We start from the raw sequence: 17,637 nt of genomic DNA on the forward strand, positions 1-17,637 counted from the left end.
TTCCCCACAAATCAGAATCCCCTTTATTTATTATGCACAGATTTCCTGCGCATTTTGATTTTCAAAAATACAGTATAAGGTTTCTGTAAATCTATATGGTATCTTAGTATTTGGTGATTGCTTCTGAAGACTAATCTTATTACTTCCAATCGTCATAAAATATGATTTTATTATACTTACGTATTTAATTAGACTCCGGCAATGTAATGGATTTTGAAATCGGAATAGCAACAGCTTTGATAATTCACTTATCTGTCGCAATAGTCATTAACCCTCAACACCAGAAAATAGATTACTCTAACACATCTCTTTCTCACCCTCAGCGGAGTATTGAAATTCAAGTGTTATGGTGTCCCCTGATAACAGAATTCGGACTTCGATTTTCACCGATTAATTAAAATATTAGCGTACATACGGTGCCAATTGACAAAAAAAAAAGAATCAAAGTGCTAAGGCGTACGAGGAAAAAGAGCTGATCATTAAGTGGCTATCCTTGATTTTCTCTCTCCCTCTCTCTCTCTCCCTCCCACAGACACACACTGTCTCTCTCTCTCTCTCTCTCTCTCTCTAGCCTGGGCTCTTACCTTTAGTAAAAAGCACAGGGCAGTCTCCTTCCCCAGAGTCCCTTCCTCTGGGCACCAGTTAATACCTCTGAAAGACTAGTTTTTAGTCAACAACAAAAAACCTAGTTAGAAATGCATGTTGATCTTCAGGAATTCCTAATGATCGCACGTGTTCAAAGCATCTAAAGTCTTTCCCTGCATGTCCCCCCCCCCACCCCACACACACACACTCCCACCCCATATACATCCCGCAAGGCAAACCGTTATGTTGTTTCTGAGACCGGTAATACTTTTAATATTCGCACTATTCTTCCAGCGGGACTTTCCGAGAGAATCCTTTAAACGTGAGTTGATAACCGGACCACATGGAGATGCGACACAACGCAAAGTCACCAAACTGGAAGGAGCATTAAAACAAAAAGCGGTTTTCTGTCTGGAAACAACGTGCAGCTTTCAATAAACAAACAAACAAACAAAACAAAACAAAACAAAACAAAACTTCCGTTTGTTGGAAACAACCCCTTGTGCTATACATTTCTGGTGTAGGTTCTGTAAGCAATGTGACAACATTTGCCCCACGTTACTTAAAAAGCAATTTGTGTTGAAACGTGACAGTGCTCTGGTTTATTTTACAACTTTCAATTCAAACTTCGGACTGCAAGTTTCTCTCGTGTGTGTGTGTGTGTGTGTGTGCGTGTGTGTGTTTTAATTCGTACTCGTCAGGTCCCATTCATATGGCTGAGTTTCCCCCTAACCACCACCCCCCCCACCCCCACACACACCCCATCACACAGTTTGTGTTCAGTGTACAACATTTTCTGACTAGTCGATTTCTGTTTGAAGACAAACAGTTCCCATTTGTTGGTATGTTTATTTTTTTTTCCTGGAGGATTTATTATGTTAATAACAACTCTTTTATTTAATTTTATTGGTTGTCAATTTGGGTTCAAGAGGGAGAGAGAGGGAGAGAGGAGAGAGAGAGGGAGAGGAGAGAGAGGGGAGAGAGAATTGAAGGTGGGGAGAGAGGGGGGAGTGGGAGGGGGAGGAGGAGAGTGAAAGGGAGGGAGGGAAGTGGTGGGGGTGGGAGGGGAGGGGGGGGTTTAAAAAAGGAAGGCAGCTCACCAAAGCACTCAGTTTGTTGCTGTCAATCGCAGGTCTCAGAGCTTTCGGATTGGGTATGTTAATCAGACATCCATACATGGCTGCTATCTCCTCCCTTAAACGTCAGATTCTGTCAGCGTTGGTCCCGGGGGTTTAGAGTTTTGGCTCCCGGGAAAGATCCATTCCTCGGGGAAAGAGAGCTGAGTTTGTATGCTTCCATCCATTCTGTGAGACGCTAAAGGCCCTAATCAACCTCTCCTGTGTCCAGGAACACCTCTATGGTAATCATTTTTCGTTTATTTGTCTTTTGGAGCAGGAGAACCGTGTCAGAAGTGGTGGATTCAGCAGTGTCCTAAGCAGAATACCTTTGATGCGTGTAGTAGGATGACACCGCACTGAGAGAGAACAACATCAACAAACAACATTTTTTTTTTCCTTTTTACTTCTTAAACCGAATGTCCCGCTAGTTGCACTTTTCTCCACCACGGATCACGATCCAACTAGCGCTGAAGTACTCTTGAAATTGTTTATGTCGCGCCGACACAGGACATCTTGAAGAGGAAGAAGTCTGAACTGAAACTCGCCTTTTTTTTCTTCTTCTTCTTCTTCTTCTTCTTCTTCTTCTTCTTTTTCCTGCTCCTCCACCTCCTCCTCCACCTCCTCCTCCTCCTCCTCCTCCTCTTCCTCCTCTTCCACCTCCTGATCATAACGAGCGAAGTCATCTCTCATCTAATTCCCCCCTTCCATTCGCCGTGGGGGGAGAGGAAAAACAGAAAGAACACAAAAAAAAACCCAAACAAAACCAAAAAAAAAAAAAAATACCGACAACAACCTGACATCTCCTAGAACCTTTCTCTCTTTTTTTTAAAAAAAAACAATACCGTGCAGGAGCTGGTTTGGGCAGGGGAAAAAAAATTGTTTTAATGTTTGGAATTCAGGAAAATATACCAAGAGGTGGGACGACCATGAAAGAGGAACCGCTTGGAAGTGGGATGAATGCGGTTCGATCATGGATGCACACTGCTGGGGTAGTGGATGCTAACACGGCCGCCCAGAGGTATGTTATAATCAAATCCTACCTTCCCTGTGATATTATTTTTGTGTGTGTGTGTGTGTGTGTGTGTGTGTGTGTGCATGTGTGTGTTTACGTTTCTCATATCGACCACCCCACCCCACCACCCCCCCACCACCACCACCACTGCCCCCCACCCCACACCACCCCTCTCCCCACCCTCCCCCCCAAAAAAAATCCCCTCAAACACTCTTTTCTCCCCTTTTCAGTTTTTCCCCCTTTTCATTGCATGGCATCGCATCACTGTTAGCCACAAATCGAGCAATCTCTCTCGCCTCCCAAACGTGATTCCCATCTCCCATGTTTTTCATCAGTTGCTCTCTGTGTCTCCAGTGCAGCTAATTCTCACCGATACACTGTGTTATTGTTTCCCCCGCAGCGGTGTGGGTTTGGCTCGGGCACATTTTGAAAAGCAGCCGCCCTCAAACCTCAGAAAATCCAATTTTTTCCACTTCGTCCTGGCCCTTTACGACAGGCAGGGACAGCCAGTGGAGATCGAAAGAACAGCTTTTGTGGACTTTGTGGAGAAAGAGAAAGTAAGTTGCTCACTGTAGAAATGCATTATATTTTGGTGTGTGTTGTGTGTGTGTGCGTGTGGGGAGGGGGAGTGGTGGTGGTGGGGGTGGGGGTCTTTTAAGTGCTCAGTTAACTAACAGGCATAACGGTACTCGATGGGAGCCCAAACCACGTGTAGTTATGCTTGTTATTTCAACAGCTTTCGGCTGCTCAGAAAAATAAGTGCCTTTTTATGACTTTTTTGGGTCAATATTTTAGTAGAAGAAGGACTGAATCTAAATGTGCTCTTTTGCTGAAATGCAAGAACTCGTGAAACTGGACGCTGTCCTGAAACGCAGTCGCCTACAGATATTGTTTTGCATTCAAGGCGATTCAGTAATATTTGAGCAGAGGCACAGAAAAATGGCCTGTGTGATACAATGAACAGTGTAATTATTAACGTATGTTGTTTGTTTTCAGGAGCCAAACAACGAGAAAACCAATAATGGAATACATTACAAACTTCAGTTATTGTACAGCAATGGTAAGTTGCACCGATTTGTTCCACGGATGTGTATGTATAAGTTTGGTCTTTGCCTTAGATGTGGAGTCCCGGCTCACGTTAAGTCACTTTTTTAGGTAACTTTAACGCCTTCTCGGGCATTTTTGACTGTACAAGAAAAAAAAACCCACACGCAATATATAACGCGGCGGTGATCTATCCATCAATCGGACGTTTTAACTTAAAAAAAGGTGAAATGCTGTTCTGCCCAGAATGTCCAGAGCAGAGTCCTTGTTATTTTTTTCTGTTAAAATACATAATATTGCACGGTTTCGTGTCTCGGCGACACGATCCGCGGGACACTCAGTGTAGGAGTCGGCTTTCAAACAAATTCAACTAAAATCAGAGACAATCTCGTGATCGTGTCGTTTCTCCGTCGTGGAACACGGATTTCCCCCGATCCGAATATCAGAATCCGACGTGTAAAGGACATCCAGAGTCCGAGTAACACGAATGTCTGGCAAATCACGTAAAAAATATATATACACCAAGTCCGAGACCAGACAAGTTGACACAAGGAGAAGCGCTGTCCTCTCCGCTCCACTGCACTCCTTGAAACTCCGCGTTTCAAACCCAACCTATGAAATTAACAATTACATTTCAAGGGATGACTCGCGAATTTCCTGTGATACCCTTTTTGATTTCACTCGCGGGTATTTTATTCACGTGTTATCGCCTCCCATCAGCTCGTTTTATTGTGTGCACTACAATGGCAGCACAAGATTTCCCTATCAGCCGAAATAACAGCTCGCTCTTAGTATCGTAATATAATAAAGTTGTCCCGAGGCTCTTTATATTTTTTTGGCACCGCGATGTTGATACCATCCTCAACAGAGGTTGATAAGCGTATATGCATATATATATTTTAAAAAAATTAAAGTATCATTACAATTCATTTTACTTTATTTTTAGGGGTGCGAACAGAACAGGATCTCTATGTTAGACTCATCGATTCTATGACCAAACAGGTGAGAAGAGTCGGAAAGTTTTGATTTGTGTCTTGAGAAAGTTTACAACTGATGTTCTCCCACGAACCCACCACAAAACAGCGCTCGATATAAGACAGTTTCGAGCGTACTGTGTGCTGTGTGTTTAGGGAGGGATATCGGTCTTTAGGAAAAAAAACACAGTCTTTCAGTCTTACATTAATCTTGCGGGTTGCGTTTCAGTCTTGAAATATATATATATATCTATATAATAATGTGTGTGTGTGTGTATATATATATAAGTCCTATAACATGCTGTGTAACTGAGGAGGCCTGGTGTTAAGTCTAATAGACTCACACGTTCTGAAACAGGGTGTGATTTGATTTTTGTCAAATTAGATGATCTGGCAGTTGGCATGTCCATTTGTCTACTGAGTTAAATGCGATCAGGTGAAAAGTCATCTTATTCCCCTCCAGTTCAAATTCACCTCTCAGCCCCATTCACCATAATTCAGCCCTACATTTGTCCCTGCCCAGAAGCTGTAGCATTGAGGGGGTGCGCCAGGGGTCACAAAACCGTCCATTCCCTGAGATCAGCTGTATTTCTTTATCATCTGTCTGTCAAACCTTGTAAATAACATAATTACAGGCAGTTGCTTATTAAATTATTTAGCCTGTCTTCTGCAACTTCAAAGATGATAACTGCAGTTGATCAAAACTGCTGCACAGTAATTAGCCACGGGAGTCGGCACTTTACTCTCACATTTCATAGTGGCCTTATACCTCGCCATCCCGGTAATGAATTTTATTGCACACTTACACTGTAATGGTATTATCCCCGACATGTAAGCATAATAAAGCAATGAACATTCCTTTAAAAATACCAATAACGGTGCCCTCTCTAAAGCGGTCCCGTTATTTTTCGCTCCTTGTTCTTATTGTTAACCCAATTTTTTTTTGGGGGGGAGGACTTCACAAAGCTTGTTTTCGTTTCATTGCAATCGCAGGATCTCTCTCTCTCTATATATATATATACATATATATTTAAAAAATACGCATTCGCAAATGAAGCCCGCGATCACATAGCGATTTTATACGTGCAACCTCCAAAGTTTCCGAGCTACGTGTTTTTCTTTCTTTGTTTTAAAAAAAATAAACTTTAACCATTACATGACCCGCACATGACGAAAGTTTTGTCCTCACTGAGAGACTGCCTGTCTGTCAAGCAGCTGAGAACTTGCGAGAAAACCCACAACGCAACAATTATTTCAATAGCTCTGAAAATCCATTTAGCGTTCGTTCTTCAGTGCTTTTAAATTGACAATGTCTTCCCCCACTCTCCCCTCTCCCCCTCCACAGACCCCTCGTGCATAATAGCTGAATGTTTTCAGGGATTGCCAACGACCTCATTGATAAAAAAAAAGTGTGTGTGGGGAGGGGGGCTGTGGGTGAGAGAGGAAAGTCTCACTGCCTGCGCGAAGTAGGGTATGAAGAGGCTATCGTTATTTTGAAAGATAACATTGTTCATTTAAGCCATAATACCTCTGAGTGTTTTAATGGTGCTGTAAACAAGGCTTTTCAGAAGCGTCTAATCTCCCCACTCTCCTCATTGATGGGCAAAGAGCTCTGTGTAACTGATCCAGGAGTCAGCAGCGCTGAACAGCTCCGATATGAATTCGGCTTTCGTGAAACAAAATACATTCCTGCCAATCTCCAACAAAATCATATGGACATGGGGGGGGGGGGGGGGGGGAATGGGTGGGTGGGAGGGGAGAGTGAAGGTGTTACCAAGAATGGAGTGGGGGGGGGAGCGCACGCACAGATAACCCCAACTTAAGTTTATGGGTTGTACTTTAAGTGACAGCACAACAAGAAACGAAAGATCCCGAGCTGTTTGTTGCAAATGTGAATGAGTGAGTGAGTGAGTGAGTGAATGAGTGAGTGAGTGAGTGAGTGAGTGAGTGAGTGAGTGAGTGAGTGAGTGAGTGAGAGCAGCGATGGGGTTGGATGCTGGAGAGTGAATCTTGTTAGATGAATAACAAGGGGAGCAGACAGCTTGGAGCTGAGATCCGATGCGCTCAGTTGAGTTGTAAAAAAGCTACGGCGTGTGTGTGTGTGTCTGTGTGCATGTGTGTGTATGTGTGTGTATGTGTGTGTGCATATGTGTGCATATGTGTGTGTGTATGTGCACTGCAATTGCACTGTGTTCGCTGGAGAAGAGGCGCTGGGAGAAAGGCTAGTGGGGGGAAGAGGACGCACACACCTAGAGCTCACACCATCTGGCTGCTGTTAGAGAACGAATGCTCAATAATTACTCAACCGTACTCCCAGACTGTCTTTTTAGGAAAAAATCATTGTGTGTAATTGAAAAATAAACACCAGATTCGCTCCGCGAACTCGTCTCGAGAACTAATCGCCGGGCTCTCCCCCCCCTCACCATCCCATCCCTCCCCCCCCCCACCCCTTCATCTCCATATCATTTTTTTATTGGGGGGGGAGTGGCGGGGGGGTTCGAAAGGCAAACACGGCAGCCCGACACACAACAACAACAACAACAATAACAACATCCAAATTGCGTTGCTCCTAACAATCTAAAACTTTGCCCTGACGCCCTCCGAATAATATTCTATACAAATATACTCCATATAGTGTAGTATATGTGTGTGTATATATATACACACACACACACACACACAAGCGATGGTCTATTAGCTCAAGTAGAATAAAGACGAGAGTTGTTGCGAAGTAAGTTGACCCAATGTGTGAATGTGTACCCACGAGGGGTTGTGTCGAGAGGTGACACTCAGTGGCAATGTTACCCCCTTTCGCCCCTTTATAACGCGCACCACCTCCTGCCGCTGCCCTGCGACACGAGTTTTTAACACGACAAGTGGATTAATGGCAACTATTGTCCACCTGGTTTCACAATAATCCCAAACAACCCCCTCCTCCCCCCAAAAAAACCCCAAAACAACCCCTTCCCCCAAAAAAAACCCAAACCGACCCTCCATCTCCCCCCCCCCCCCCCAAAAAAAAACCCCAAACAAACCCGGAATTTCGAACCGAATGAGATGAAGGTGGGATTGGGAATAACGGGTGCGAGAGAGAGAGAGAGAGATAGAGAGAGGGGGGGATGACTTTGGCGCCTTTTTTCTTCTTTTTTTGCGCCTCTTCGCTCTTTTCGGAGCCACTGCGGGAATTTGCGCGAATGTGGGGGGGTCTGGGGGTGGGGGTCTCACGGGCGGAGAAGCCACCGCTCTCTCTCCGTGTTTTTCGAGGGTTCTTCTCTCTCTCTCTCTCTCTCTCTTTCTCTTTTTTTTTGGAGTCGAAACGGTTGAAATTGCAATGACTTTTCCGCACAATCCGAAGTATCAGCGGTTGCGCTAAATGGCTATTAACGTAAACTTGTCCCGTGTCAAATGGCTGATGTTTTCTTCCTTTCTTTCTTTCTTTCTTTTTTTTTCTTTTCTTTTCTTTTTTTTTTGTTTGGATGGTTTTTTTTGTTCGTTGGGGGGGCCAACGTTTTTTTTTTCTCTTCTTTAGGCGATAATATACGAAGGACAAGACAAAAACCCCGAAATGTGCCGAGTGCTTCTCACACACGAAATTATGTGCAGGTGAGAGAAGACGTTTAGCGAACGCGAATGGCGCATAAAGCGAACCCGCACGAAAAGTTCAGACGTCTCAATTGCCGGGTCCCGCTCAACCGCAAACGTCAAAACGACCCCCCCACACCCCACACCCCCCCCCACACCCCACCCCCCCAAAAAAATAAATAAATAACGGGCGCTTTTTTTTTTGCAAAGCGATTTTAAAAGAGCGCAATTTGTGCCGCACAGAAATATCTACATTTCTTTTTTTTTTTTAGTGCGAGTTCTTCAGCAGAGCTTCACCCCCACGTCGAGTGGATGGAGTTTTGGTCACTTGATCTCAAACGCATTCAAGTTTATGTTCTTCCATTCTGAATAATCTACTTTTTTTTTTGTCTTGAGCATTAATCAGGTAACCCCCCCCCCCCCCCCCAATAGGCTGTTCACTGGATCAGATTAATATACCACTCCTGCGACTTTTATATAGTTTTTCTTTTTAGACTAAAAAAAACACACACACAACGAAAACAGGTCACAGTTGATCCATCTGTCAGTGATGCTATAGGAGTCACAGATCACTCGAATATCATTTTACTACCCCTCTTCTTTACTACTCTGAGACACAGATAAACCATAATCTGTTATTGATAAAAAAAGGAAACTCTTTGTACTTATTGAGCTCATGTATGTGAGAATTGATTTTGATACTGTCAGTTAACCTTTTCTCTAAAGCAGTGATGCATTGTTCATATTGTTGTTAGATACCGTGCACATCACCAGGATTTGTGTCAGAAGAGCAATTTCCCACCTGTTTTTCTAACTGCCATAAGAGTTTCACCCAACAAGGGAAATAAAAATGCATCATTGATTTTGTATGTGTTGAATATGAAATATAGTTGCTTGTTAGAACATAGCTGATCAGGAAGTATAAGCTCGGATCTCAGGCTACAGTACAGGTATCATACTCTAAGGGGCATACTATTCCTAGCTATTATGCTTATTGCTTAATGTCATTTCACTTAAAACATACTGTAACAGTGCTAATGTACAAAGCTGAGTTTTCCTTATATCAGGTAATAAATATAAATTACAACCAATAAAGTAAAATTTCTTTATTATCCACCACTGCATGTATTGCAATTAACATAAGAGAGCACAGATGTGATTTAAGCTGTAAGTGGAAGACTGTAGACTTTCTTTAATCACTTTAGCTGTCAGCTTTAAAGGGCTTTATATACTTTGCCTACCATATGGTGTTAATTTAGCCAATTTAGACATGTAACCATTATACAACTATGAAACAAACACATATTATATTTGCCCTATTCCTGTTTGAATTCAATTTCAAAAACATATATTTGACAATTTTTTTCAAGCAAAGTATCAGAAAGGGCTACACGCGTACTGTTAGAGATCCAATTAATAAATGCTTGTGGAAAAATTGGTAGAAAGTGGCACCTTGCATCTTCTCCAGAAATAACAGCTTGACAATTAGAGGTAAACAAAAGAGGAAGCTGTGAAAATGTATTCTCATGCCTCCTGCTTCTTTTCTGAGATCAACGCAAAGACACATCACAACATGTTGTTTTCAATCCGTTAACATTGCTATTGCTGCGCTTGTTTACTGAATGTGATCAAGCAAAGGTGGGAGGGGGATGGGAATTGAGGATTTTCTTTTAAGAGTACTTTTAATTCTTTTATTTGCAGCCGATGCTGTGACAAGAAAAGTTGCGGCAACAGGAACGAAACTCCTTCAGACCCCGTTATTATTGACAGGTAGGAAAGTTTATTTCATTTTCGTATTCATGCTCGATGCCTCGTGCCACCGTGATCCTTAGCCTTGCGTTCAGTTCATTCTGTGCATTGTTCCATTTGTTATCCTTTTGTGTTATCATGCACAGGTGGGTTGACTTGGAAACCTGGTGGCTCACTCTGTGGGGATTCAGTAATTGCTTGTGAGTTGTCAGGGGAAGCAGTTTCATCTGCCACCATTCTCACTGTGAGGAGTATTTTATACCCAGAGAGTGGTGGCTTTAAATGCAGATATGTGTTCTAAAATGTTTCTTACCAACTCACAAATATTTTATGCTACTTTTAGTTGTCCCATTGGTTCAGTGCTTTGTTAGGTATTGGTCTGTTTTGTTAGTACCAAATTCATCTTGCTGAAAGATTCATGGCATTATCTTTCTACAAAATCGCTGTTGCCACATACAGTACAATAAAAGTTACTGGAAAGTGTAAATATGATAACTTGCTTCTCATTCAAAGCTTTAGTCGGTTTTGAACAAGGATAGAGTTTCAGCTGCTTTCATTACTGAGGTATCTTCTGATCATGAACTTTGGTGTCCAGTGTCTGAAAATTAAACCAGGAAAAGACCCTAAGTTAAGCCTGACGAAATATGCACCACCAGTGGAGAGCAATGCTAATGTTTGACTAGCTGGAATAGCTGTTTGCTTAGTGGAGAATGTTAGCTATCTGACAGAGGGGACATCTTTCTTATTAGTAATCAAATAGGGCTGGCCAGTTGTTGCCATCACTCTGGGATTGTGTCAGGCAATTGAAGGCAGGTTCAACAGTTTGAAGAACTTGGTGTACAAAAATCAATACAATTATATTTGTCTTTAGTGTTTCTAGCCTCAAAGACTTAAGGTAGAATTTCTACATATTGTCTGTAATTACCATATAGCACAAGTATTGTTTTAGTTTGTCAAGTGAATTTTGTAAGTAAATATACTGGACGTATACTGTGTAATTTGCATTATTGATTTCATTGTTATGGTGTAGGAGAAGTTCGGCGGATGATTTTACATTTCATAACTCGTGGTGTTTCCCTGAGCATCTCTGCCGGGCAGATATTATTTGAACACACACGTTAATGTTACGAATTGATTGTGCCTGATCAACCTTGATGGAATTCTAAGTCACGATATGATTGTTGTCGAAACAGAAGTCTGTGTTCCATAGGGAGAAATAAAATAAGACGATTTGAATCCTAGAATTAAATTTTGTACTGTAAATCCTAAAAATAAAAAGATTGAATATTTTAATCTGATGCGCACAGTGCATAGGATTTTGTTCTTAAAAAGAATATTTTCTATCTAACGTAATCAGAACGTTTATTTCTAAAATATCGGTGGATGAATAATTCCCAAATAGTCAAACACAAGCGCGTGAGCATTGTCCGTTTTTCTCTTACATTGTCTTATTGTCCTTTATAAAATAGTTATATTTTCGTGGCTAAGAAAACTGCTGCAAAACATATTAATGACTCGTAAGAATAACTGCTGTGCAGTTTACTGTATAACTAGCACAAATGCCTAAAACACTAAATTATTTATGAGCAATCTGCTGCATGTTTCTAAATTTACTTGAAGTATACAAAAACAATTGCTTATGTAAGAATTGTAATTAACCGAAACGGAGCAACGTATACCAAGTACTGCGATGAACCCGTAGAGCTTTAATCATATTTGTTAAGCTCTGTTTCAGTGGAATTGTTTTTTTTTAAAAAAAGCAAAAAGAAGACTGGAAAAGTTTTTACCTTGACATGGCATTCTGGAAAACTGTTACATGTCCAGTCAGAGGTTAACACATGGGTTGAACATTAGAAATACACGGTAGGAATATCGGTACTGCACGACTTCACGCTAAAAAAAGTTAAAGTGGGAACCTGCATTCGCAGTGTTTTTTCCCCCCTGTTTTGTTGCATGGCTTAGAGATCCCCGGTGAGCAATCTCATCACTTGGCTAGTTGGTTCTAAAAGGAATCACAGGGAGCACGCTCTACCAGTTCCTTTTTGCCCTCGGACACATTTAGCAGGTTCTGAACAGATAAGGCATATTTGTCCTCGGGATATGAACCAATAATTCAATCTTGAATTGAGATCTATGACCACACATTTGTTCCAGCTCAAGTCCAAGCAGTGTTCCGTAAATCAAAGTCATTGTCCATCGTTAGGTTAAAAAAAAAGAAATGACATAGCAGCTTACTGCAAATAAACTGTTTAAGGGAAAGTCTTTTGACCTAAAATGAATCAGTGGGGGAGAAGAAAGAACACACTTTCTTTGTTGTACTGCTGGGCAGGATGAGAATATCATTTTCATAGTAAAATAATGTTTTCTGGAAAAACATAAAAGCAGATGTTCTTTATTAAGAACACCCATTGTCTATATATCATAAATCTGAAAAAGATAAATTATATTTCACCCATACATTTTGATGGTCATAAATGATTACAGGATGCTGCAGAAACTGTTAAAACTGAAACCGTGATCTGGCTAAAATAATTCCTCTGTGCTATCATAAGGTATTTTATTGCTAACTGCGGAAATTCCTGGAAAGGTACATCCTCTTGCCTTTTCCTTCCCTGTGTGGGTTCAATGTAGATGGATGCAATGTCCAACTGTTGAAAATTGAAAAGACTGATTGTTGAGGAAGACAAGAGGAGGCAGGATTATATTACAATCACAACACAGCACAGCAACGGGCTGGTGAGAGCTGTGGTAGCTGTGCTGGGATATATTAATGGGTTCACGATACATTACCGATAGCACACACAGCACAATTTTCCCAGTGGCACCAGTGCAGTCAAATAGCAAGTTGGCATCTTTACTAGTAGTAACTGGCATCCCCTATAGAGCTGGCATTTCTGCACAGAGTTCAGCAGACTTATCATTCCAAGTGTGTCCTATTTTCTGTACAGCAGCCAGACATCTGTTTATCCCATTTTCTCTCTCTTGGAGAGATTGGAATGGCTTCAGTTTAGTGAAAAGTTTAGTTAGGTTCAACAGCTGTTACAGAATTTCAAGCCCGCTGCTTTCTAAAATATTTTCATTGACCTCAGAACGTATGAAAAANGTTATAATTTTTCAATGCTTATGCAGCAGCGTAAAATATCATAATTTCCGTGCGATTTGACAGAATTATTGACAAAGGCAAAGATTGTTTCAGGTACTTTTACTTAGGAACGTACTATTGAATGTAGCGAGAAAATGTTTTTAATTCATCTAAATCTGTGTTTTAAGGTCCTTTTAAGTTTTTAAGTGATAGAAGCATAGTAGCTGAAGACTGATTTCAGTTTTCTTAGTCAACATTGCTTCCTTTCACTTCCTGTCACAAAGGTCAAAGAAAGCTGACCTTTGCTGGCAGCTTCAGTTGTTGAATAATTCATGTGATTGACTTTTTGTCAGTGCACACAGTTGTGCTCTGGGACATTTTATTCATTTACCTCATTTAAAGCGCCTTTCTGCACCTGTTCAACTATTAATATCATGTAATTTGTGCCTAATGCCGATTTTGCTTAACATTCATTATATTTCTTATTAGCTATATTTCCAAATGATTATGTATGATTATTACCAGACCCTAGGAACAGTGATGGGTTATTCCCTAGACCTTTACATCTTCTTGTCAGGCTGTTTTCGGAAGCAGTGAGAATAAACATTTGACCAATCCCAGTGTTTTTGTTCGTAGTCCATATCCAACGAGCACAGTTAAAACATTTTCCCTTATGGCTTTGGAAAAGCATGATTAAACCCTACTCTGTTGAAGCTGTACAAATGCCAGCATTTATAAGGTCAACGGTTTTGTTAAAAATGCAATGTAAATTAGAATCCGTGGAAAGGGACATTAAACAAAATTTAATTCATTGTCTTCTTGAATGCCATTTACGTTTTGGCTAAGCTTGGAACTGGCAAGCAGGATTTTGAAATTTTCATAATTTTAAATTAAACATTGTTTTTGTTATCTTGCACTTAGTATGCTACAGTGTTTAGACAATTAATGCAAAGCTGTGATTGTTGGTGGTTTCCACTGTATGTTTAGAGATTATATAGAAACCCTTTTTGAATGACATGTTGTCATTACATCTGCATAATGTAATTAGAACAGCACAGTTTAGTGTTAATTTTTCCTCCTCACTTTCTCTTTTACTTTAGTGTTTCAAAATGACAACATGAGCCAGTTGCTTTCTCAGTTTTTTTGTTGTGCTTTGATTTTACTTTCCAAGGTGTAAAAATTTACGCGAACCGAATAAATGTAAGTCTTCAGCGTAAACAGTTTCTATACTTCGACTAGATTTCTGTACAGATTTCAAGGATGCAGTATATGTCTGATTAATGGGCATGACAGTAGAAAATGCATTTCGGGTCAGGAGAAACTACAAATGCAGTCTCCATACAAGTACACAGGTGTGAACATTTCTGCATTATTTATGACCATCTCACATCCCTGTGCTATTGAAGAAAAACAAATTTTTTTGAGAACCAGTGTGCTCATTCACTCTTCAAAAACTATATATATCTCAGTGACCATAGACTGCAATGGGATAACAAGAAATAGGGACAGTTGGAGCGGGAGAGCACGCAGAGTAGACAACAGAGTAAACGGGAGTAAAAAAAGGCTACTCAGATACAAAGAGATACTGAAAAGAGCATATGTGGGAAGAGAATGGGGGAGGGGAGGGCCAGACAAGCCAGGCTGTCAAAAGCTATACTAAGTGAGGTAACCTGATAGAAACCATCCTGTGCTTCTGTTGCTGTCTTATCAGGTGAAAAAGAGAGATACCACCACAGCCTGTAATTTTGTTTGGATGTCTTTGATGAATTGCTTGACTTATGAGAGGGATATCCGCTGAAAACCCAAAAAACTCTTATTCAGATTTAAGGAAAAAAAGTAGGTATTTTTTCCACCAAAACATTTCCCCCCCACCCCCTCCCATTGCCTTCAGAGCAACTAAGCCATAAAAGTAGGAACAGAGCTGCTTGAATGAAGGGTTAATAAAGTTTAAATATTCTGAATCAATGAGTCAAGATGTTTGCTTTTTTAGCCATATGATGCAGTAGTGTTTATTTGCTTTCGCAATAACAGAGGAACAGTTTTAGTCAGGAGTGCATGGTTGGTTCATTGAGCCTGCCCATACAACTTCTCAAACCTTTCAGCAAACCTTTAATCATATATAAAATGTTGGGGTACAAATGATGGATGGTTTCGTGCAGGGAACTATGGTGGTAGAAATGGAAGTTTCTAAGTACAATGACAGAGGCTTTCACTGCAGAAACCAGAAAGTGATTGACAAGCAGGACTACAGGAAGTGAAAACTCAGGCAGCTTAACCTGTACTTGGCAGAGCTTCCAGATCTTACACTCGAGAGAAAATGAAAAACACTCATTTTGGTGGAACTACCATTCAACAAATAGCAGCTGTGGGCTTTATCTTAGAAACATATTCTTGTTCTTTTATACCAAAATAATGGGGTGTGCAAAGTTTTTGGGCTGTATTTAATTTAAAAAATAACCCAAGAAATATTTCTTAATTTGTTAAAGTTATTTTATATACTGTAATCTCAATCTTTACTTGTCGTAAGCGAAACAACACAAACTCCAACTCAATGTGAACAAATTCATGGTTACTGACGGGGTCATTGTCAGGAGGTTCATTCTATTAAGGTTTCAGCTCTGCTGCTGTTTTTAGCTGGGACAAAGGAAAACAACTTTGTTATAACAAGAGGCTTAATATAAGAGAATTTGTTTTAATGAGGCAGGGCTGCACATTACTAGAAATATACATCAAACTAAAATTAATTGTATTAGTAAATACTTGCGTGAATAAACACTACGATGTGTAATGACTGACTTTCTAAGGCTCATGTTGCATTTCCAAAATAATAACTTCTTTGGGAAATGAGTTTAACATATGGAGAAAGGAAAGGCCTTATATTTGTGTTGTTGTAAGACATGTAGCATAGGCCCAGCTAACGGAAGAAGCTGGCTCCAGCTTGTCGCTAGTGAAAGACGAAACACGGTTACACATCTGGTGAGAAAGAGCAGTTCATTTGCCGAGACTGCTCTCCCTGCTGAAGCTGAAAGAGGCTATTTTGACAGAAACACAGCAGTGGGGGCTGGGTGTCGATTACCACTACAGGACCTACTGAAAACTCCCTGCATTCATTGATAAAGACAAAGTAAAATTAGAGCCTGCAAAGTAAAACCCTAAAACACCATTTATCCAGACTTTTTTTGTTTAGAAATTGAAGTAGAGAAGTCTCTTCCTACCAAAGTTTGCTTGAAAAGTCGAACAAGTTCTAAAGTGAAATTTAAGCAACGATTAATCTGCAGCTAAAGGAGTTATTGAAAAGCAAATAGCTGGAACTCAGACCGGGTTCATCTGACTGTGACATATGTGCCGTAAAAGAACTTTATTTGATTGTGTGTACAAGGCGAATACTCCCCCTTTTAGCATTGAATGCACTGCTGGTGCTCTGCACATTCACCCTAGCCATGCTCGGAAGACTTGTGACCACACAGAAGGCTCAATTTAGGCAGGCGACAAAAGCCCCTAACAGTTGGAGTAGGGCTATTAATGCACAATGAGCAGACTCGGGTGCCTATTCTTTTTGAATAATAACCAGTAAAATTGAATTGGTTTTGGTATTGTGTGGTTTGTCAAGAATGCACTTTACCAACCCAAATTTGATTAGGATTTCCTCTACAAGTTTGTGTGCGTATGCCTTCTGTGCTGTCTATGCCTCGGCTGGGTAGCTATTTACTTTTATCCAGCCTAAATGACATTATCAGTTTGTTGAATAGAGGTAACTATTGTAAGAGGCCAAGCCGTTATTTCTATCCATCTGGAAGAAGATGAGTGAAGGAATAGGAGTCAGAAATAGAAAGAGAGAAGGCAAAGTCTGGTTAACCCAATTCTTTAGCATTCAGATGGTTTTAATTAATATGTTTACTGATGTATTAATTCAGAAATTAGATCTCAGAATGAGAAAAGTTTCATTTGGAGGTAAAATAAACTTTATAGTATCCAGACATGAATTCACCTTTTATACTTTTTAAAATATAAATAACAGGTTAATTTAATCAGGACTAATTTTCAATGGCTATTTCAACTTTTCCTGTGGAGTTTGTCATAACATAGCTAAAAAGACTGTGTCCACTTTATCTTCCTCCGTAGTCAATATTTCAATCCCGATGTAATGCGGTCCTCATCAAACATTTTAGTGATGGCTTTAGCACTTTAATTAAAGTTGCGATGTGCCATAATTATCTTCCCGCACATGTTGGTGAGAGTTAAAGGAACATATGGATGAAGAAGTATTAGTTCTTGCACCATCTGTTTTTTTAAGATATTTAACCTTTTGCGGTAGAGCTCATCAGTCGGTGATGGCAGTGGTTTCTTTTTGCCCTAGCTTTCGGCTCAGTAGGTGTCGGAAGTGCTCGGTAAAGGTCAGTAAGATCAGAAGCATAAGTGTACAAACTACATGTTACCGATATATCTCCCTTCTGCAGAAAGTTAAATACAGTAGAAATTAATTCTATTTTT

At 40.5% G+C, this 17,637-nt stretch overlaps 1 protein-coding gene across 14 annotated transcripts in view; it reads left to right on the plus strand.

The window, feature by feature from the left end:
- Positions 1–2,314: 2,314 nt before the first annotated feature.
- Positions 2,315–17,637, plus strand: part of ebf3a (EBF transcription factor 3a) — a 103,485-nt gene continuing 88,162 nt past the window's right edge. For all 14 annotated transcript variants that reach the window (XM_042336917.1, XM_042336919.1, XM_042336920.1 and 11 more), the window contains exons 1-6: positions 2,315–2,721; positions 3,116–3,272; positions 3,712–3,775; positions 4,706–4,761; positions 8,263–8,336; positions 10,017–10,085. In XM_042336917.1, coding sequence (XP_042192851.1) covers positions 2,588–2,721; positions 3,116–3,272; positions 3,712–3,775; positions 4,706–4,761; positions 8,263–8,336; positions 10,017–10,085 — 554 coding nt within the window. In that variant the 5' untranslated portion in view covers positions 2,315–2,587. The remainder of the gene's footprint in view (positions 2,722–3,115; positions 3,273–3,711; positions 3,776–4,705; positions 4,762–8,262; positions 8,337–10,016; positions 10,086–17,637) is intronic.

The sequence above is a fragment of the Callorhinchus milii genome, unplaced genomic scaffold, assembly GCF_018977255.1.
Source record: "Callorhinchus milii isolate IMCB2004 unplaced genomic scaffold, IMCB_Cmil_1.0 Scaffold7, whole genome shotgun sequence".
NCBI lineage: Eukaryota > Metazoa > Chordata > Chondrichthyes > Chimaeriformes > Callorhinchidae > Callorhinchus > Callorhinchus milii.